Source organism: Schistocerca cancellata, chromosome 7 (assembly GCF_023864275.1).
Source record: "Schistocerca cancellata isolate TAMUIC-IGC-003103 chromosome 7, iqSchCanc2.1, whole genome shotgun sequence".
Lineage (NCBI taxonomy): Eukaryota > Metazoa > Arthropoda > Insecta > Orthoptera > Acrididae > Schistocerca > Schistocerca cancellata.
Window position 1 is genome coordinate 202345572 of NC_064632.1, and position 22416 is coordinate 202367987.

A 22416-nucleotide genomic window follows, 5' to 3' on the forward strand; every position below is an offset into this window, starting at 1 on the left:
TCTTAACTCTGTCAGTCCACTTGACCGTAAGCATTCTTGTCCAAGCCACTTTGAAAACTTTCTAATTATCTTTCTTCTTTCTTTTTAACTGTCCTTCATTATCATCTACTGTATAACACTACATTTCACAGATCTTTTCCACAGATCCATTACAATTGTTCCAAATGTTAGTAACTGCTTCTCACTTTCAAATGCTTTCTTCCCCGTAGATTTCCTCCTCCTCACTTCTTCTGCACAGCATCCGTTTCATGTCATCAAAATTTCCAGATACAGTAAGTATTTTACTTGTTCCATCATATTTTCATCTAAGAAAATGTTTACTGGAAATTTCTACTTCCTTAATATCATCACTTTCCTCTTTCCCTGTTTATGTACATTCCATACTCTTCGCGTCTTCCTGCAATATTATTCAACATATTTTGTAGGTCTTCTTCTGATTCCGTCGGCTCTGCTCCAGCACTCCTCCAATTACAGTGCTTCTTGCATCCTATATGGCCTTAGCTATTGGTTCTTCTCTACGCCCATAGTCGTTATAACTAAACTTTCGCTACTTTAGAGGGCCCCATGAATAATGGATGGTCGTAGGACAATGAAACTTCGTGAAAACATTTGTAAGGACATGCGGGAGAGAAATAAAGTATTGAGAGAAAGGCATTTTAATTTCCCCATGAGAGGGTAATATTTGTTAATTGCGTACCACGTTTACTTTTCAGGTTACAAACGTTGCTCAGTGTGACGACCATCTTCTTCCGCGACGGCGTGTAATCGCAATAGATGTACCATTTCATAACAGTTTGCAACACTTTTCGAACGGTGGACCATGAAATGTTCAGCTGTCGTGGCACAGCTCATGCACTGCTTGATCACCGTACACTGCGTCTAGCATTCTCAGCCTTGGCGACAGTAACTTCTCCAACTATTTGTGGCGCAATTGGCCGTCGGAATCTCCCAAGACCATTTCCCAGATCGTCAGTTAATTTGCACTTCTGAATCGTTCTTCAACACTGGTGCTGAAAGACAACTTCCCCGTATTCCTTTAATGTGACGAATCTCGAGAAAGAGCAGCAGTACTACTGCTGTTGTTTTCATTTAAAAAAATTACACGTAAATGCCTGCTCGCCTTGTCCAGATTCATGTTTACTCTCTGCAGCTGTAGTACACACTGACGCTTGTTCAGTCCTACGTCGCCTTACCACTACCGACACCTAACTGCATGTCATGACACTAACACACCTAACAACGCACATCCTGCTGTGCACAGTCTGAACATCATTTCCATATAGCTGCGTACCAATACTGCACTGACTCAAGTAGTGAAAGCTAATTACAAGCACACTATATCTTAAATAACTTCGGTGAAAGCGAGAATCCTTGCCTTATAAGCCTTCCAATATTCATCTCTTCCTTCTCCTCACTTTTTGCTCTAGTTTCATTTCTTGCTTTGAATGCATCTCCTTCATTAGCTTGTTATCTTTCTATTTTATACCAGCATTTAAAGAGGTGTTAGGCCTATACTTTTGCGAGCATATCTGGCATTACCGCATGCACTGCTCTTGTTATGCGACGGTGAAGATCATCAAAATGTATTGAAATCGGAAGTACTCACACTGCGACCTTCACAGCCCACTAAACGAAACTGCGATAATTAGTGATTTGGGAGACCTATGGTCCAATTCAAAATCGTTGCGACCCTCAAGGACGATTCAGTGTTGAAGCAGCTCATTGATAAGGAGTACCCTTACCGTTTTTTACGGACTATAAGTCGCTACCAACTGTAAAAGGCACCTTAATTTTTAAACAATATTTTTAAAAATGAAGATTTTTACCATTTTCATTATTAGATTGCAAAGCCACAGTACAAAAAAAATCTTAATCTGTAAAACCGGACTGATCTTTAAAATCCATGAAAATCGTCCTCTGAACTTTCTTTTTTCCTCTTCTTCTTCCTCTTCGTCTCATCGTTGTCCTCTTCCTATATAAGATGGTCTTCACTACCATCGTGATGATGCCTCACTTCTTGAAAGATTTAACAATAATGTCTTCTCTCACAATAGACCACCACTATATTTTCCACTGATACACTTGTTTGATTGCAGGTCGTTTTAAAGTTGCCTTCGGCGTGAATTCATGCAGGGTTTCATTCATCATCCACTAGTTACATTCCTGTCTCATACACTTGTTAAATGGTTTATTCATCGAGACATCAAGAGGTTGCAATTGTGACGTAAGTCATACCGGAAAAACAGCAAGCTCTGTATTTCCCTGTCTCAATTGGTCTTCCACAGAATTTTTCAAATGACAACTAAACTGATCTAGCACAAGAAGAGAGCTCTTCTTCAATAAGGCACATTTTCTTCTCTCTCACACTTTGTTAATCCATAATTTCATACCAGCCTCGCCCATCCAACCCATGCCATGTTCGTGAAAAATAACTGACGGTATTTCAGAAGGTTTTGCCATTGTTTTGCGCTTGAAAATGATCACTGGATTAAGTTTAGTACCGTCAGCACAACATGAAAGGATAACAGTATAGAGCATTTTTTCGTGTTCCACTTGTTTTTATAGTTACACTTTCAGCACTTATCAAGGTACCAGTTCTGCTACACGCCACTTCAAATGTCAGAGGATTTCGTCCATATTCATTATCGGACTTGTTCCACACTGGTTGCCTTCGGTATTGAACACCGGTAATAAAATGATGGAAGGAGGATATATTCTTTTCATACACTTGTGGTATTTTCTGAGAAATTTTAGTTTTGATTCGCGAAAGTCTGCTAAGTTCCATTGTAGCACTAGATTACGAGCGTTTATTTGAATCATTTTTATATCAGTTCTAGTGCCATTTTGATGGTGTCCTTGAATCCATTTCAATAGGTCATCTCCTCGTTTTAGTCATTTTGCATTCAGTCCTCTTTCTACAGAATTTGTCTTCCCCATTTTTTTCAGTTCTTCTCTACCAGCTCAACTATTGCGAATGGTTTTTTTTTCTTTTGGTGCAGGACCTAAATGCTGCACAGCTGCTCTGTTTCCATTTTCTTCTGCTTATGCTATTACTTTGATTTTATAGCCCGCATCATATGAATATCTTTCCTTATTTCCGTTTCGAAAATGGCTACTGACAAAAACATTGTACTGTTGCCGATAACACAAATCACTTTCTGCCCCAGTTCACAGGCACTGTAGATTGCAATGACGCATCACAGGCTAGAGAAGGTTCTGGGTTTGTGAGGATGGGACGGGAGGGAGACAATGTTAGCAAGTTTGTGAATCGCACAACTCATGTTCGTCTCATCGGTGCACTGCTGCTGTCAGTTGAATCCAATGATGCCAGATAGAGCTTAACGTGGCATCAAAATATCGCCCTTTTTAAGACTGGCCGGAATTTTAAATGAAACATTGGACACTTTTACATTTATGTCGAGCATAAGGCACGCCTGAATTTCGGATGCAATTTTTGAAAGAAGAAAGTGCGTCTTATAGTCCGTAAAATACTGAATGCAGGGCTGACTGACTTGCATCGGATTGAAAGGAAAACGCGAAACTCCTCTTTTTACTGTGTTGTCGCCTCTGGAATGGACGCATATTATGCAGTTGCAATAAATGAGCGCTGGAGCAGCGCGGTGCTCGGTCTGCAACGCCTATATAAGACAACAAGTGTCTGGTGCAGTTGTTAGATAGTTTGCCGCTGCTACAATTCCAGGTAATCAAGGTTTAAGTGAGATTGAATGTGGTGTGAAAGTCGCCGCACGAGCGATGGACACAGCATCTCCAAGTACCGGTGTAGTGGGGATTTTCCAGTGCGGCCATTTCACGAGTGTTCCGTGAATACCAGGAATCCGGTAAAAACATCAAATCTCCGACATCGCTGTTGCGGGAAAATGATCCTGCAAAAACGGGACCAACGACGACTGAAGAGAGTCGTTCAACGTGACAGAAGTGCAACCATTCCGTAGATTGCTGCACATTTCAATACTGGGCCATCAACAAGTGGCAGCGTGCGAAACATTACACGAAATATTATCAATATGGGCTTTCGAAGACGAAGACCCAGTCGTGCACCCTTGATGACAGCACGACACAAAGCTTTAAGCCTCACCTTGCCAGTTTGGACTGTTGATGAATGGAAACATGTTGCCTTGTCGAATCTATGGACGCTGCATTTCAGCAGGAGACTGTTCAAGCTGGTGGCGGCTCTGTAGTGGAGCGGGACGTGTGCAGTTGGAGTGATATGGGACCCCTGATACGTCTAGATACGCCTCTGACAAGTGACACGTACGTGAGCATCCTGTCTGAGCACCTGCCTCCATTCATGTTTATTGTGCATTCCGACGAACTTGGGCAATTCCAGCAGGACAATGCGACACCCTACACGTCCATAATTTCTGCAGAGTGGTTCCAGGAAAACTATTCTGAGTTTAAACACTTCCGCTAGCCGCCAGTCTCCCCATACATGAACATTATTGAGCATATTTGGGATGCTTTGCAACGTGCTGTTCGGAAGAGATCTCCACCCTCGTACTCTTACATATTTATGGACACCCCGCAGGATTCATAGTGTCAGTTCCCTCCAGCACTATCTCAGACATTAGTCAAGTCCATGCCACGTCGTGTTGCGGCACTTCTGGGTGCTCGCGGGGGCCTACATAATAATAGGCAGGTGTACCACTTCCTTTAGCTCTTTAGTATAGCTTTAACAGAAATACCATGGTACAAACATCAAGTTGCTGCGTTATTGAACCTCAACGTAGACAAGTGTAATGTGCTGCGAATACATAGATAGATAGATCCCTGCCCGCATCTCGTGGTCGTGCGGTAGCGTTCTCGCTTCCCACGCCCGGGTTCCCGGGTTCGATTCCCGGCGGGGTCAGGGATTTTCTCTGCCTCGTGATGGCTGGGTGTTGTGTGCTGTCCCTAGGTTAGTTAGGTTTAAGTAGTTCTAAGTTCTAGGGGACTGATGACCATGGATGTTAAGTCCCATAGTGCTCAGAGCCATTTGAACCATTTTTTTTGAGATAGATCCCTTATCATTTAGCTACAATATAGCAGGTCAGCAACTGGAAGCAGTTAATTCCATAAATTATCGGGGAGTACGCCTTAGGAGAGATTTAAAATGGAATGATCATGTAAAGTTGATCGTCGGTAAAGCAGATGCCAGACTGAGATTCATTGGAGGAATCCTAAGGAAATGCAATCCGAAAACAAAGGAAATAGGTTACAGTACGCTTGTTCGCCCACTGCTTGAATACTGCTCAACATTGTGGGATCCGTACCAAATAGGGTTGATAGAAGAGACAGAGAAGATCCAACGGAGAGCAGCGCGCTTCATTACAGGATCATTTAGTAATCGCGAAAGCGTTACGGAGATGATAGATAGACTCCAGTGGAAGACTCTGCAGGAGAGACACTCAGTAGCTCGGTACGGGCTTTTGTTAAAGTTTCGAGAACATACCTTCACCGAAGAGTCAAGCAGTATATTGCTCCCTCCTACGTATATCTCGCGAAGAGTTGAGGATAAAATCAGAGAGATTAGAGCCCACACAGAAGCATACCGACAATCCTTCTTTCCACGAACAATACGAGACTGGAATAGAAGGGAGAACCGATAGAGGTACTCAGGGTACCCTCCGCCACACACCGTCAGGTGGCTTGCGGAGTATGGATGTAGATGTAGATGTAGATGGCTGCAACGCTTCTTCAGATGTCGTGAGATTTTGAGATTAACTGAAAGTATACCAACAATTATAAAACTGGCTGCCTGTTTCTTGTTCCCCTAATAAAGTGGCGATGTTGAGCCCGAAAGCCTAATCTGCGGTTCTGCTGCCCTCCCGACCGAGCCCGGCTTCAGGATTCATCACGTCTAGGATGTGATAGTAAAAAGAGACAACAAGTAGAAACCGCACCTCACCTCAAGGAAAAACTAACAGATCTGGTAAAACGTAGCATATTGTTCTAAAACAACACAGCACATGGGTTAGTAGCCTGTTAGAAAAAATAACGGTTATTGCCCAGAAATTAAGCAAAGAAACGGGCTAGAACTAGTCTTCCTGCAGATCAAGTGACGACAATTAACGGACATTGTGATGAATGGTCTAAGCACCGAATTAAGACAGAGTGCGCAGAGAAATATCTGAAATACTAATAGTCGTGAGAACTACCGAGACTGGTCCAGCCAGGGACTGTTTACATTACTACTACAGAAACAAGATGCGTTCCCACCCCTACTATTTGGCACTCGCGCTATTGCTTCACGTCGGAGTTGTTGTACATTAGCATACGGAAACGAGTTACTGACAATACTGGAGCGAGTCGCACAGTCAGTAGGCGCTACCGATGCAAGAAGCATGCGCACTCGTGCGTAATGGTGGCATCTCTCTCGCTGATGGTGTTACGGACCCGCTTCAACTAAGAACTGAGTTGAACTGGGGCACCAATGACATCATTCGTCACTTTTATGTACGAAGACCCAAAGACACTGGGCAATAAGAGGCGCCTCGTGACCAGCCTAACAGATGCGCCTCTTGCGATTTTGTTCCGAGGCGTGAAGACAGTGAATGCAGCTCACAGGTTAGTAGATCTTCTCTGCAAAAACTGCGGGTGACGTGTGTATGTCCGGCGCTGGTGTAGATGGACTGAAATTCAAACCCATGACTACCTTTCCCTTCTAGAAATACTTCATATTGTATAAATTCTCTACTAATTAACCAGGTATCAGAAAATTATAATTTCTTCACGAGCTGCGAGTCGTTTGATTAGGCATGTGTAGGAGTTTCACGGTTCACAGACGTAATGTTCTCCCTGGAACTATGTGGTGTGTAGTGCACTGTGTTCAGCGATGGTCTCTCTTTCTTTTTTTTTTTTTAACTGCATTTTGAGCTACGAACGTTAATCATTTCCAAAATGATCAAGTTTTTCCTTGGCATTGTGCGTCGGATTAGACGTACAAATTGTTCCTAGTATTCATCACAAAGGGAATTCAAAATTCGCGGCAGTCTAAAACTAAGTAACGGACCAGGGCTATAACCTGGAACCAAGTCATTTGCGGGGAATAGGCTTAGACACGAAGTTATCTAGTTACGACTTAAAGTCCACCATCAAGATTCAATTCTAGCAGTAGAACCTGTCTCTCTACTAAACTTCACAGAAGTTTGCACACATTTCTGTCTGGACCAGCTCTGCTAAACAAAAAATAATCGTGGAGAAATGTCTTAGCCATTGCCTAAGCGAATGTTTCTCAAATGAGTTTGTCACTTTAAATCCCAATGAGTTTTGTTTCGAAACTTCCTAGTAGCCTGGAGATCCTACCAGCTGACCTATACGGGCACAGTTCGCAACTCGCTCTCGTAGCTTAACAATTTCTCCGCAGTACAATTTCTTCCAGAGTGTTTGTCTGGAAAGGTATCAAGGACAGCTTCCGCTATGTTCGGAAAACACGAGAGCGCAGTTCTGGCTGAGGGCAGAGCGAGAGTCGTCTTTTGGTAATGCATTCTGCAAGAGCACTTCTGGCGGTTTCCGGTCCACATCTGGCACACAGTTTGCCAGACATGTTCGAACTACGGTGCACAGTGATAAATTCATTCTGGAAAGGGAACTCCATTCACAAACGCCATCTCTAACAAACCCTGCAATCCCTTAGAGAGAGAACAGAGGTCAGCCGTCACAAAGAGTATTGTAGTCCCGGCTCACGAACGACGTAGCCTGTCGGATACCAAAACGTTATCACAATGCACTGTAACGCTGGTCAGGAGCGCAGGTCGCTTTCCTAGTCCTGTGCAGATCAATGGGCAGCCGGTGGCTGCTGGCTGCAGAGTCTGGACGCGTGGGCAGCTGGGCTGCAGCGGATCCATTCACAAGACCGCGGCTCCAGCGGAGGCGGAGGCGCGTCGCTGCTGACGTCAAACCGACCCCCCCCCCTACTCCCCGCCACCGCCGACGCTCAGCAATTCTGGGCAGCTTGCCAGCGCCCCCATCCGCCACCCCCTGGTCCTGCCCCTCTCCGTCACACACACACATACACACACACACACACTCAGCAATAGACTGCACCGTGCCTGTAAAGCACTCACACAGACTTGTGCAGAGGGCGTCATACGTCATGTGTCGTGCATGAAGCTCCCACCACCACAGAAATATGTACCCCTCCCTCGGACAACGCCCTCAAGCGCTACTGTCGTCACAGCCCCACCCCTCTTGCCAAAGACAACTTCATTCACAAAACAGCCGCGCAGCCCACGCTAGTACATCGATTACTTGACACGCTGACTTGTCCCGACTACAATGATTCGTCGTACGTCCTGCACTGAAAATAAACGGCTGAAGTATTGCATATTACACCATATGAATATTTTATAACCGTGAGTAGCTTCTATTTAACGCACCACGGAATGAATCCATGACATATGCTGATGAGCCAAAACATAGTCTATATGTAGACTGAAGTGACGGATGAAAATTTTTGCCAAGATAGAGATTCGGACCTGCTAACCACTACGACACCCTGCCACAGTGGTTTTGCAAAACTGCATGGACTGTACTAGTGCTCCTGCCTTCTTAACCCAAACCCCCATTCATGCCTCAGCCCTCTAGGTATTTCCCCAAAATATTGAACAACAGTTCAGAGGCTATGCATCTATGCGTGGGTTTCAGGTAGCATCTCCACTTTCTGTCAATACTGAGATGTTATTCCACCGCAGTTGGAGAGCTATGCAATGCTGTACGAGTTTACAGGGAATACGAAGTTGGCTGTGGCTTAATGGGAATTAGGATTGAGTAAGGGAGCGTGCTAGGGTAGTCTGAGCGGTTAACCAAGCCATTGCGCCATGGTGGCGTAGTGGTTAGCGCGTCTGCCTAGTGAGCAGAAGATCCGGGTTTGAATTCCAGTCTTGGTACAAATTTTCATTCGTCACTTCAGTTTGTATATACGAGGCGTGTTTTTCAAGTAAGGTCCGTTTGAATGTAAGTACACAACGAAAGGTTATTTCAAAAAAGTAAATTTATTTTCAGAAATTACATACTTCACTCTTTTTTCTACATAGTTGCCAAGTTCGTTCAAACACGTATCATGCCTCTCGACCAGTTTTAAAATACCCTTTTAATAAAAACTTGCCACCTGCTCCGATAACTAAGAGTTCACTGCCGTTTTCACGTCGTCGTCATCGATGTAGCGGTTGCCACTGAGGTGTTGTTTGAGGTGGAACAGATGGTAATCGCTCGGTGCAAGATCAGGACCGTAGGGTGGCTGGTCTAAGACCTCCCAGCCAAAACTGTCCAATAAATTGCGCGTCTGACCTGCAGTGCATGGCCGGCCGGGGTGGCCGATCGGTTCTAGGCGCTACAGTCTCGAACCGCGTGACCGCTACGGTCGCAGGTTCGAATCCTGCCTCGGGCATGGATGTGTGTGATGTCCTTAGGTTACTTAGGTTTAAGTAGTTGTAGGTTCTAGGGGACTGATGACCTCAGATGTTAAGTCCCATGAACCCTTTTTTTTCCAGTGCAAGGTCTTGAATTGTCATGGAGAAGGACAATTCAGTTTGTCGCCATGTCGCGTCTTTTGTTTTGAATCGCTTTGCGCAGCTTTCTAAGGGATTGGCAGTATGCTTCTGCATTGATAGTGGTCCCTCGTTGCATGAAGTCGACCAACAAAACACTATGCCTATCCCAAAACACCGACGTCATGATTTTGCGCTGGAACAGAGACTGTTTGGATTTCACCTTTACAGGCGAGTGTATGTGGCTCCATTCCATGCTCTGTTACTTCTATTCGGGCGTGATATGCGAAACCTGTGTTTCGTCTCCAGTTACGATCTGATTCAAGAAGCCGTCACCTTATTCATGGTAACGAGTCAAGAACTTCATCACTCACTCAAAACTTTGGTTTTTGTGGTCCTCTGTTAGGAGTTTCGGGACCCAGCGGGAGCACAGTTTCCTAAACTTTAGGTGTTAAAAAACAATGTTGTAAATCACTGATCTCGACACGTCAGGAAATTCGTTTGATAGACCTGTTATTGTGAAGAGCCTGTTCTCACGAATCCTCGCTTCAACTGAAGCCACCAAATCGTCTGTATTCAAAGAAGAGCGACCGGATTGGTCCTCATAATGGGCATTGTCACTGACATATTTGGATTCTCGTAACCGCTTACGCACTTTGTTTTCACTCATAACAGAATCACCGTACACTTCACAAGTCTGTCGATGAATTTCTGCAGCAGACAGGTTCCTTACTGACAAGAACCGTATCGCTGAGCGAACCTCACACGCGGCGGGCGAGATGATAGTCATAAACATTTTGAAAGTACAGAAGAGAAGTGTACAGGTTAGCTACAGAGCTGAAACTGAGCACAGTTGTTCCTGAGGCATGCCCGTAAACGACGCATGTGTTCGTTGCGGTATGCGACCGTGTCTACAACAAAACGGACCTAACTTAAAAAAAACACGCCTCGTATACATGACAGATGTTTGAGGCTTTAAAATTTCTGTGGAACCATATAGTTTCATTTGATCAAATCATTAATTGTACTGCCCACCTTTTTGCTGAATACCCCCTAGTGGCCGGATGTGTGACGTCGTAAGAGAAGTATATAAACGAATCGAACATGAATGTTGAGTAATTCTGCTTGTGATATCGAAAATGGGGAAATCCGCTGACATAAACGACTCTGCCAAAGGCAAAATTGTTACTGCGTGTGAACGACGATCTCGGGAACAGCGAAGCTGGTCACCTGTCTGCGAACAACTGTTTTCAGCAAGGTGTTTCATGTCCATGGCTCATCACATAACTTGAAAGTGAGAGGCCTACACACAGTGTAAAGCAGAACAGGCGGCGATCTATGCCGATCTGACGACAGACGCAAAGGCACAAATGTTTCGGAGCACAGCGTTCAGCCGGCACCGCCTTGGCAGCAGACGACCCTTACGTGTTCTCATGTTGGTACAACGACATCATTATTTACGACTGTAGTATGCACGGGATCATCGAGGTTGGAGCGAGGATCTATAGAAGCGCTAGGACCGACACAAGTCAAGTTTCTTGTTCCACAAGGTCGATAGTTGTGTCCGGATACGCCATCTTCCAGATGAATGCCTGCTCGAAATATGCACTGCCCACGGACGCTGGAAGGCTGGAGCAGTATCATGCTAAAAGGCACGTTCATTGAGGTTTTCATGGAACTACTAGTAGTAATCAAGTGCAACATGACAGGTGTGGAATTGCTGAACGCTATTACATCTCTTTAGGCTTGTAGTAGTAATCTAGTGCAATAATACAGCTGTGGAACAGGTGAACTTTATTACATCTCTTCAGGATTTATGTCTCCCCGAAGACGATGACATCTTCCAACAGTATAACGGTTTGTGTCTCAAGGCCAAAATCGTGCTACAGTGGTTTCATGAGCATGATGAACTCGCATTATGTCTTGTCTACCAAATTTGGCTACTCTTACCAGATTCAACACATATCGGACATGCTCGCGCCCATAGCATACTGGAGTTGCGTGAACTGTGCATAGACTTCTGCGGTCACGAACATTCGGAAAACTACCGAGGCACGCAGAGTCGCCGCTGTATTGACTTCCAAAGGTAGATCAATACACTATTCACCAAGTGTCCTACTAAGGTTAAAAAAGAAAACAATAAGCCAATATTTTCGAAAGTGAACGTCTTTGCAAATCTGTGATACCAAAGTCCGTCCTTGTTTGCAGTCGATACCATTTTATTCCACCCTGTGCATTGTGAAAAGCATCATCCTGTCTGCAGTGTGGAACAGACATTTCTGCTCAAGCGTGTTCCACTCTACTACAGTTGTCCTCCTTAGGACCTATAGTGTATGAGAACCGTTGATGATAGCCGGCCGCGGTGGTCTAGCGGTTCTGGCGCTGCAGTCCGGAACCGCGGGACTGCTACGGTCGCAGGTTCAAATCCTGCCTCGGGCATGGGTGTGTGTGATGTCCTTAGGTTAGTTAGGTTTAAGTAGTTCTAAGTTCTAGGGGACTTATGACCTAAGATGTTGAGTCCCATAGTGCTCAGAGCCATTTTTGAACCGTTGATGATATCATGCACTACAGGTATAAATTGGTCCCAAACAAGCTGAATCGCATTAACGTCAGCAGATATCGCAAGCCATCACATTTCATTGATCAGTGCCAACGGAGGAATGTGTTCGAGACGTGGCCACGCGTGAATGCTCACTCTCAGGTTGAAACGTATGTTGGAGGATATTGCTCAGACGCTTTACAGCCCTTAAATTGCCTTAGGGGTGCAGAAAGGCGTCCGACGGTAACACATGATATCAGAATGTCAGTGTCTCACTTCACTGCCAAACCCGTCGAACTACATACATGAGGCGTATCTTGGCACACGATCGCTTATTCTACTATACTGATCATTAGGCTTCACACAAATTCTGCGATCGCCGGTGAAGAGAACCCCACCAAGCTTAATCCACGATGCATTGCTAATGTTTATTTGCCCACCTTATATGCGTATCTCGGTGCTCGGTGTCCAATACGACTGATTTTGAGCGATTATCCCGAAACCCAGAACCCAGCACCAGTTACAGGTAGCCTATCTAACGCCTTCTAGGGATAAAAAAATTGATTTTCTATATTTCGCTTGATTATCAACTAACTTAACTTTTTAAAATGTTGTCACAACCTACTCATTAGGAGGCACAAGCTCATGTTAAAAATTTAACACTATAAGACAAGTATTACAGCTAGAAACTGTGTTTCTCTTCAGACAGCGTAACAGACGGTGCGCAAATAACCGGATTTTATTCATACAATATTTCAGAATGGGAGCACTTTGCGACCGCCAGCAAGCTTTACACGTCATTTCAAAGCTTAATGAGACTTTGTCTGACACCCTCCAACAAAATGACGAAACGAAAAATCGTAATGGCTTACTACATTTCCGCTGTTCATGCAGTAACATTTCAGCATTAAAGGTTATGTTTTAATTTACTATTTCATTACCACATACTCTATTCACAACACTTTGCACCCACTATGCAAATATGCCATTGAATACACCTGCAAAGTTATGTTGTTGTCGACACATGCGCGTATGTAATGAGATGTGACGTCATAGATATTTAAATGCGTGAAAAACTAGATTCTGCTTAAAATTAAGCGCAGTAGAACTTCAGCGTCACGTACGACGTTTTACCTTATGACTTCGTTGTACAACCTCTATTCGCAACTGCCTCTGCAGACAGTATCTACATCTCTCATTCAAAACACATGCAAAAATATATTGTACGACACATAGTTGAGGAGATTGATGTGCTAAACATTAAGATGCGTGAAAAACTAGTTTTTTTCTGAAAATGTAGCGCAGATTACCCAGACTATGTTCATCCAGTATTTCATAATGAGAGAACGTAGTGACTTCCAACAAACTTTAAGCATAATTTCAAACATTTTAAATGGTTCAAATGGCTATGAGCACTATGGGACTTAACATCTCAGGTCATCAGTCCCCTAGAAGTTAGAACGACTTAAACCTAACTAACCTATGGACATCACACACATCCATGCCCGAGGCAGGATTCGAACCTGGGACCGTAGTGGTCGGACGGTTCCACACTGTAGCGCGTAGAACCGCTCGGCCACCCCGGCCGGCCCTTCAAACTTTTAATAACGAGCGAGGTCCCGATGGGGTTGGCACACTAGTCTCGCCAGCCACATTGGAATGAGGTATGTATTTTTTTTGCATTTATATATATCAGTAACAGCAGAGGGCTCGTAAAACGTTCTTGACGAGTGCCAGATATCACGTCTTCTTTACTAGTTGACTTTCCGAACAGTAACCTTTGTGAGAAGAAATCCCGAATCCAATCGCGTAACTGAGACGATAGCCCGTTGGCACGCAATTTGATTATAAGTCGCTTGTGGGAACGGTGTCAAAACCCATCTCGTATTAATCTGACGTCCCGGTACAAGCCATCTGAAGAACGAGGGGCGCTGCAGGCGATGTAGTGCTGTTAGCAAAGGCACTCGCGTAGCACGTCTGCTGCCACAACCCATTAACGATAAATTTCACCGCACTGTCCTAACAGATATGTTCTTCGTACGCCCGGAACTGATTTCTGCGGTTATTTCACGCAGTGTTGCTTGTCTGTTAGCACTGAAAACGGTACGAAAAAGGTTGCTGCCCCTCGTCTTTAAGTGGAGTCCGTCGAGCATTGCGTTGTCCGTGGCGTGAGGTAATGCCTGAAATTTGGTATTCTTGGCGCTATCTTGATACTGTGTATCTCGGAATATTCAGTTCCCAAACTATTTCCGAAATGGAATGTCCCATCCGTCTAGTTCCAACTATAATTCTGCGTCCAGTCCGTTAATTCGCATCGTGAGACCATAATCACCTTTCCACAAGAATCACTTGAATACAAATGACAGCTCCGACAATGCACTGCCCTTCTGTAAGTGTATGCGATACTACCACCATCTATATACTTGCAGAATGAGATTTTCACTCTGCAGCGGAGTGTGCGCTGATATGAAACTTCCTGGAAGATTAAAACTGTGTGCCCGACCGAGACTCGAACTCGGGACCTTTGCCTTTCGCGGGCAAGTGCTCTACCATCTGAGCTACCGAAGCACGACTCACGCCCGGTCCTCACAGCTTCACTTCTGCCAGTATCTTGTCTCCTACCTTCCAAACTTTACAGAAGTGGTAGAGCACTTGCCCGCGAAAGGCAAAGGTCCCGAGATCGAGTCTCGGTCGGGCACACAGTTTTAACCTGCCAGGAAGTTTCATATCAGCGCACACTCCGCTGCAGAGTGAAAATCTCATTCTGGAAACATCCCCCAGGCTGTGGCTAAGCCATGTCTCCGCAGTATCCTTTCTTTCAGGAGTGCTAGTTCTGCAAGGTTCGCGGGAGAGTTACTGTAAAGTTTGGAAGGTAGGAGACGAGATACTGGCAGAAGTAAAGCTGTGAGGACCGGGCGTGAGTTTTGCTTCGGTAGCTCAGATGGTAGAGCACTTGTCCGCGAAAGGCAAAGGTCCCGAGTTCGAGTCTCGGTCGGGCGCACAGTTTTAATCTGCCAGAAAGTTTTATATACTTGCATATCGCTATCTAATGACTTACGTCATCTCCCTGTAAAGGGTGTAGCTTTTTGCGTGTGTCTGAGTGCAAAGTCGATGACCTAATCGATGTGTGATGTGTGACAACCCCTCACCCGCCCCCCCCCCCCCCCCCCCCGACAGATACTTTCATTCTCTGTCTAAGACGATAGGATGTAGTATGCTCTACTGTATAACTCCTGCATTAAATGAGCTCATATTGGTTCGGAGAGGTTTCCAACAGATTATTTCTGGGACGTGCTGCTCGGGTTCTCTCCTAAGTTATATATATAGATTGGATCCATAACACTTCTTTGGGCAACGCAAGATATCACTTCTGTTTTACTTTATGACTTCCCGAACTGTGAACATTCTGACAAGAAATCACAAATACAATCACTCAGTTGTGGCGATACTCCATAGGCACGCAGTTTGATTGGAAGTCGCTTCCGAGTAACGATGTTAAAAACCTTCTGCAATCAATTTGACACCCCAGTATTGTGTGAGCAAACTAAACACTAATTTTTCATATCACATCAGAATTAAAAATGTGTAATAATATGTAAACGAACATTTTGAAGATCTGAAAATGGAATATATTCGTGTTCTTTACATCACCAGTTCCATTTTGTATTCTGCAGCTCGAACCATGGATAAGAAATATGTTCCTCACCTTCTCACGTCACGTGAATCGTTCCGCCGATACTATTTGACAGTACCGAACAGTTTTTTTTTTTTTTTTTTGCAAGCGAGGCTAAGTGCTAGACGAAGACACACAGAGAGTTAATCGTAACTCTTATCGTGTTAGCAATAATAATTGCGTGATCCCCACGTGGTTCATAGTGAGTATATGGAGACGATATAAGACGCATAAACTTTTGTCTGGAAGGCTTGCATAGGGCTGGTCGAGTGTTGGGCGTGTGGCGGCCGCCTTCCGCCTGCGGCGCTGCCTGTCTCCCTCGACGACGCGCCACTTGCTCAGAGAACTTGGCTTGTGATTTATTGCCTCCCCGTACGTCCGGAGGGCCCAGAAACCAATTTTCCGAGCTGACAGACGGCAGATAGACGGGCATGGCTGGCCTCTGGCGGTCCATGGAAAGCTCACGCGTTAGCTGTCTGTTGACTTTTCGGAGAGTCGACGAAGGTGATAAACCAGCAGGAACACTTCATAAGTCTACATTCCGTACCCCTCCATTACAAGCTTACTAGCAGTTAAATTTATGTGTAACTACTACTCAAATCGTCATAATATGACCGTCTTAATGAGAAACTGATACGAAAACAAACCCGACGTAGGGGACTAGTGCAACAACCTACCTATACGACATTTAAAATTTAAAATCCTGAAATCGTCCGTGAAGAAAAACCTACAACGCACGTTTAAACAGTTGACTTAGAGACATTTATCTAATAGTGGGCAGTACCTGTAGCGTGACAAAGGGAGAGGACGTGTTGTTGTTAGGGTGTCAGTTGTAAGTTGTGTTCCCTGAATTATCCTGAAGGTAACACTAACAGCAGAAGGATATGAACACGTTTATAGAATTGTGTACTGCGTAGAGAATTTATTTATTTATTCATTCATTTTTCCTTTTTGTTCCATGACCATATAACCAGACAGTAACAACTGTCTGTTTTGATTCTTTTAGGTAATCAAATTTCAATGCAGCTATTGCAAAATAATGTCGGGTTTGTTTTCGTATCAGTTTCTCATTAAGACGGTTATATATATATATATATATAACCGTCTTAACCGAGCGAGGTGGCGCAGTGGTTAGACACTGGACTCGCATTCGGAAGGACGACGGTTCAATCCCGCGTCCGGCCATCCTGATTCAGGTTTTCCGTGATTTCCCTAAATCACTCCAGGCAAATGCCGGGATGGTTCCTCTGAAAGGGCACGGCCGACTTCCTTCCCAATCCTTCCCTAATCCGATGAGACCGATGACCACGCTGTCTGGTCTCCTTCCCCAAACCAACCAACCGACCTAACCGTCTTAATGAGAAACTGATACGAAAACAAACCCGACGTAGGAAATTTGAAATTTAAAATTCTGAAATCGTCCTAGAAGAAAAATGGATATATATATATATATATATATATATATATATATATATATATATATATATATATATATATATATATATACTAGGTATATCCATGTGCAACATTTAATTAAAAGTCAATTACAAACAAGGCGTATTACTTTAACTAAATGACTGTGTAGAACAACAGTTGATTTTATGTTTTCGATTTCTCTTCTGCTGTTTTGTGTATTGGGGTGCGTCCTCCAGGCAGAGGCAGTTCTCGCCTATGGTCTGCTGTTGCCTGCCGCCTCCTTCACCCTACCGTACTCGTAGAATCCTGATTTAGACGTGGCTGATTATATGAACACTCCTAATTCCTTTACAGCTGGGTGTATGAGTTTATACGCTGCAACATCTGTTGTTGCCAAAAGAGTGGTAACGCATTGAGAGCCTTTGTACCTTGCCTAGCACTCAGCTGATTTAGTGTCCCATGTACCCTGTCTGTCTTAATATTATATGGTTCATCTCTTCTTCTTCTTCTTCTTCTTTTTCTTCACAAGTTCAAAAAGGGCTGTCGAACTGTTCTAGACAATGGAAATGTTATTTAAAACGACCGTGATTAATTTCATTCGCTCAATGACACGGGTGCTTCGTATACCAATGCGTTCATGGAATCACAGAGTGTATTGCTTTATGACGTTTCCCTTTCTCGTCGGTTCGTCTGCTCCATTCAAAAAATGGTTCAAATGGCTCTGAGCACTATGGGACTTAACATCTGTGGTCATCAGTCCCCTAGAACTTAGAACTAATTAAACCTAAGGACATCACACACATCCATGCCCGAGGCAGGATTCGAACCTGCGACCGTAGCGGTCGCTCGGCTCCAGACTGTAGCGCCTAGAACCGCACGGCCACTCCCGCCGGCGCTCTATTGCACATCCCACCTCATTCGCCTTTCCCTTCTAAGTCGTTGCATGAAGTCCGTGTGTGATACCGTTGGATGAAAGGGCATTCAAGAAGCTGAGCTTTTTTAGTCGGTTGGAAAGGAAACAGTTTGCAGATGATGCATGACAGTGGACCCCGTCAGAAGCATCTGTGGGGCAATAATTCCCGAATGGTCAGGCTCGTGAACCCTGCAGAAAGCCCTCTGGGATGAGTTACAACGTTGACTTTTATTCTGTCCCGACCGTCCAAATCACTACCTTCTCACATTCAGACCTTAAGGAAGAATAGATTACCCAGAGTTTGTCATAAAGGCAAGGGAGAGGGGGCAAATCGCATACTGAAACTATGTGCCTTCTGAGACCTTTACAATCTAAAATATCTGTGTTGTATATATGCAGAATGCAAGGCAAGGAATCGAAACAGTGTCTCCTGCTTACTAGATAGATGCGCTAACCACTACTCCACCCTTCAACAGTGGCTCTGCACGTCTGAACTGACGCCTTCCTTCTCAGTCCAAGTCCCTATTCACGCTTCAGCCCTCTTGGTACTTCCTCTAAACTGTAATAGCACTGCAGACGCTCTCCAACTCTGTTGGGATAGTACCTCAGCATCAAACGAAAGGGGTATCCTGACTGAAACCCAGGTATAGATGCTTTAATCAAATGAAACTATACGGCTCCAGAGATCTTCCCAAGTCTCAAACATCTATGGTACATATTCGCAACTGAAGCGATGAATGAAAATTTGTACCAAGGCCAGAACGTGAACCCGGATCTCCTGCTCCCAAGGCATATGTACTAGCCACTACTACACCCTGGCATCAGTACCGATGCTAGTACGCTTCCCTCCTCAATGCAAATTCCATTTCACGCCTCAGCCCACTTTGTATTTTCCCTAAACTAGAGAACATTGCAGAGGCTCTTTAACTGTATTGGAATAGTGGCTCAGCGTGGAACGAATCCTGGCCTCGGTACAAATCTTCATTTCTCCCTGCAGTCTGCATATATACAACACAGATGAAAGGGTCTCTGGAAACATATAGTTTTATTTGATTAAAGTACCTAAACCTTGGTTTCAGGCAGCATCCTCGTTCCATGCTGAGGTGCCGTTCCAATATAGTTGGAGAACCTCTGCAATGCTGTTCGAATTTAGGGCCAATACAAGGTGGGCTTAGGCGTGAATGGGATTTTGGACTGAGAAGGGAGGGGCGTGAGGATAGTCCGTGCAGTTGCACAAAACCGCTGTGCCAGGGGACCTAGTGGTTAGCACACCTGCCTTCTGCGCAGCAGTCCCAGGTTCGAATCCTGGGCTTGGTACAAATTTTCAGTCTTCGCGTTCGTCTGCATATAAACATCACAGACCGGATGTTAATGTCAACCAATTGGCGTTGGGTGCTTTCGATCAGATAGCTGTCAGAAACAGCAAAGGACTTAGAAGAGCAGTTGAACGGAATGGACAATGTCTTGAAAGGAGGGTATAAGATGAACATCAACAAAAGTAAAACGAGGATAATGGAATGTAGTCGAATTAAATCGGGTGATTCTGAGGTAATTAGATTAAGAAATGAGACACTTAAAGTAGTAAAGGAGTTCTGCTATTTGGGGAGCAAAGTAACTGATGACGGTCGAAGTAGAGAGGATATAAAATGTAGACTGGCAATGGCAAGGAAAGCGTTTCTGAAGAAGAGAAATTTGTTACCATCGAGTATAGAATTAAGTGTCAGGAAGTCGATCCGGAAAGTATTTGTATGGACTGTAGTCATGTATGGAAGTGAAACATGGACGATAAATAGTTTGCAAAAGAAGAGAATAGAAGCTTTCGAAATGTGGTGCTACGGAAGAATGCTGAATATTAGATGGGTAGATCACATAACTAATGAGGAGGTATTGAGTAGAATTGGGGAGAAGAGGAGTTTGTGGCACAACTTGACAAGAAGAAGGGACCGGTTGGTAGGACATGTTCTGAGGCATCGAGGGATCACAAATTTAGCATTGGAGTGCAGCGTGGAGGGTAAAATTCGTAGAGGGAGACCAAGAGATGAATACACTAAGCAGATTCAGAAGGATGTAGGTTGCAGTAAGTACTGGGAGATGAAGAAGCTTGCACAGGATAAAGTAGCATGGAGAGCTGCATCAAACGAGTCTCAGGACTGAAGACTACAACAACAACAACAACAACAACAACAACAACAGCGTATAATCTTGACAACAAAGTGAAGTAATCAAATCATCATCACCTTAGTATCTTCATCGTCAGCTGCCCGCATCTTGTGGTCGTGCGGTAGCGTTCTCGCTTCCCACGCCCGGGTTCCCGGGTTCGATTCCCGGCGAGGTCAGGGATTTTCTCTGCCTCTTGATGGCTGGGTGTTGTGTGCTGTCCTTAGGTTAGTTAGGTTTAAGTAGTTCTAAGTTCTAGGGGACTTATGACCACAGCAGTTGAGTCCCATAGTGCTCAGAGCCATTTGAAGCCATCGTCAGCTACTTGTCAGCTTCGATAGCTGAGTGGTCAGTGCGACGGAATGCCATGCTAATGGGCCCGGATTCTATCCCTGGCTGTGTCGGAGATTTTCTCCGCTAAGGGACTGGGTATTGTGTTGTCTTCATCATTGTCATTTCATACCGATCGACGCGCAAGTCCCGAAGTGGCGTCAACTCAAAAGACCTGCACAGGCGACCTGCTTACCCGACAGAAGGCCCTATCCACACGACATTTCGTTTCATCAGCTACATTACCTTGTAAAAACAAAATTTTACTGTAAAATTTTACAATGCTGTTGCTGAAGTTTGTCAATTTGGCTGCTGCTGCGAATGTTAAGTGACTGGTAAACAATAAAAGTATCATCCCTGTGCCCGCAGGAGGAGGTGAGCCGGCGACCTCCGCAGAAGCGGTTTGTCAGCAGTGAGGAGGCGCTGGTGGAGCAGCTGGGCGGCCTGCACAAGCCGCTCTCCACATAGGCGCTGCCCGCCGCCACACCCCGGCAGCCCGCGGCCTCTGGGCTGGGCTGGTCGCTCCGTCTCCCCACCGCCGCGCAGTCCGCTACCCCGTCTGTACCTGCGGGGGAAATTTTCGTTTCCATTTAGGTTTCCTGTCCGCAAGCGCGTATGCTCCGACGTGTCACCGAGCGGCCACACTCAACCTGGCGGCTCTGCTGAGTGTCCGAAACAACCCACCAGATCGTGCTTCTCGGAGAAAGACTGAACAACACGGCCTAAAAATGAAGCAGACACGCGATTGACGACACGGAAGCATGTCTAGCGAGGATTACATTATTTTGCTTTTCTTTTTCTCCAATTTTTTCTGTAATTTGTCCTTCACTTCATATCATTCTGGGTGACCACAGTCACGAGTGTGAAAGCGTTGCAATGATTGACACTTAAAGATGCTGACATGGCAGATAAAATTCATCCATTTCGGTCCGTTGCTACTGCGAGGCAACCATTGTCTCTTTCTTACAGCAGTCTAGTTATGCATACAATTGAGCGGATACATCCTGCCCTTAGTTATGCCACTGCATCTCGATATCCGTACTTCTCTGACAACTGCAGAGAAACTTCTACCTAATATATATTAACACTATTTTCAAACAATTAAGTGATATCCAGTGTATCTTTGTATTAATAGACGTAATATCAAGGGTTCTCAGGAAGAGATTGTGTTGTTGTAGCTGAACTAATGTGACTGTCTACAGTGCTTGCTCTCGCGAAATAACAGGTGCTCCATGTGAATATACCTCTCTACGGCACGTTAACTTCAGTGTCAGCTTCGCAAAAATGTTTAACGGGAGATCTTCGGCACCAGCTATCTGCTATCATTAACCCAGAATGATCTGAAGTTTACCAGTACAAAATAATTAGTGGTACAGAGCTGAAACTCTCTTTAATTTTCTAGTCTGCCCTGCAGAATAGCGCACTCAAAAGGAGTGTCATTATTCACGAGAAAACGGTTAAAAAAATGTTATGCGGCAAAGTTGTTTTATCATAATGTCCTACCAAAACCAAATTATATTTCCACATATTTTGATAATTACTGCTAAAATATTCGCAAATATTTTAAATAATACAATAAACTGATATAATTAAAAGTCCAATACAAACTATTCTGCAGCTCTCTACCATAAAAACTCACAACAATAGAAATTTTTTCACTATTAACTGTTTTACAGGTGCATGCTTAATTTTCCTTCACTCTGATGATAAAACCGTTTAGTCCAAACATATTCTCAGGATACTGAATGAAAACTTAGCAGTTCTTCCTGACGTAGTCTGAAATGTTCTTAGGTATTTAACAAGTTAGAACGACATCTCTCATTCCTGTGATTTCGCAGGAATTCGCTTAAGAAAGAAAGTAATTTTTCCCTTTGATTAGAGCAGCCAGTGAATGTTATAATAG

The 22416-nt window shown here is 44.4% G+C and overlaps 1 protein-coding gene across 1 annotated transcript in view; it reads left to right on the top strand.

Moving 5' to 3' along the window:
- The window catches only part of LOC126092700 (uncharacterized), a gene marked incomplete at its 5' end in the record, with an annotated part of 44397 nt that extends 22982 nt beyond the window's left edge, over nt 1-21415 (top strand). The window contains one exon of the mRNA XM_049908423.1: nt 20883-21415. Coding sequence (XP_049764380.1) covers nt 20883-20981 — 99 coding nt within the window. The remainder of the gene's footprint in view (nt 1-20882) is intronic.
- Between the last annotated feature and the right edge of the window lie 1001 nt (nt 21416-22416).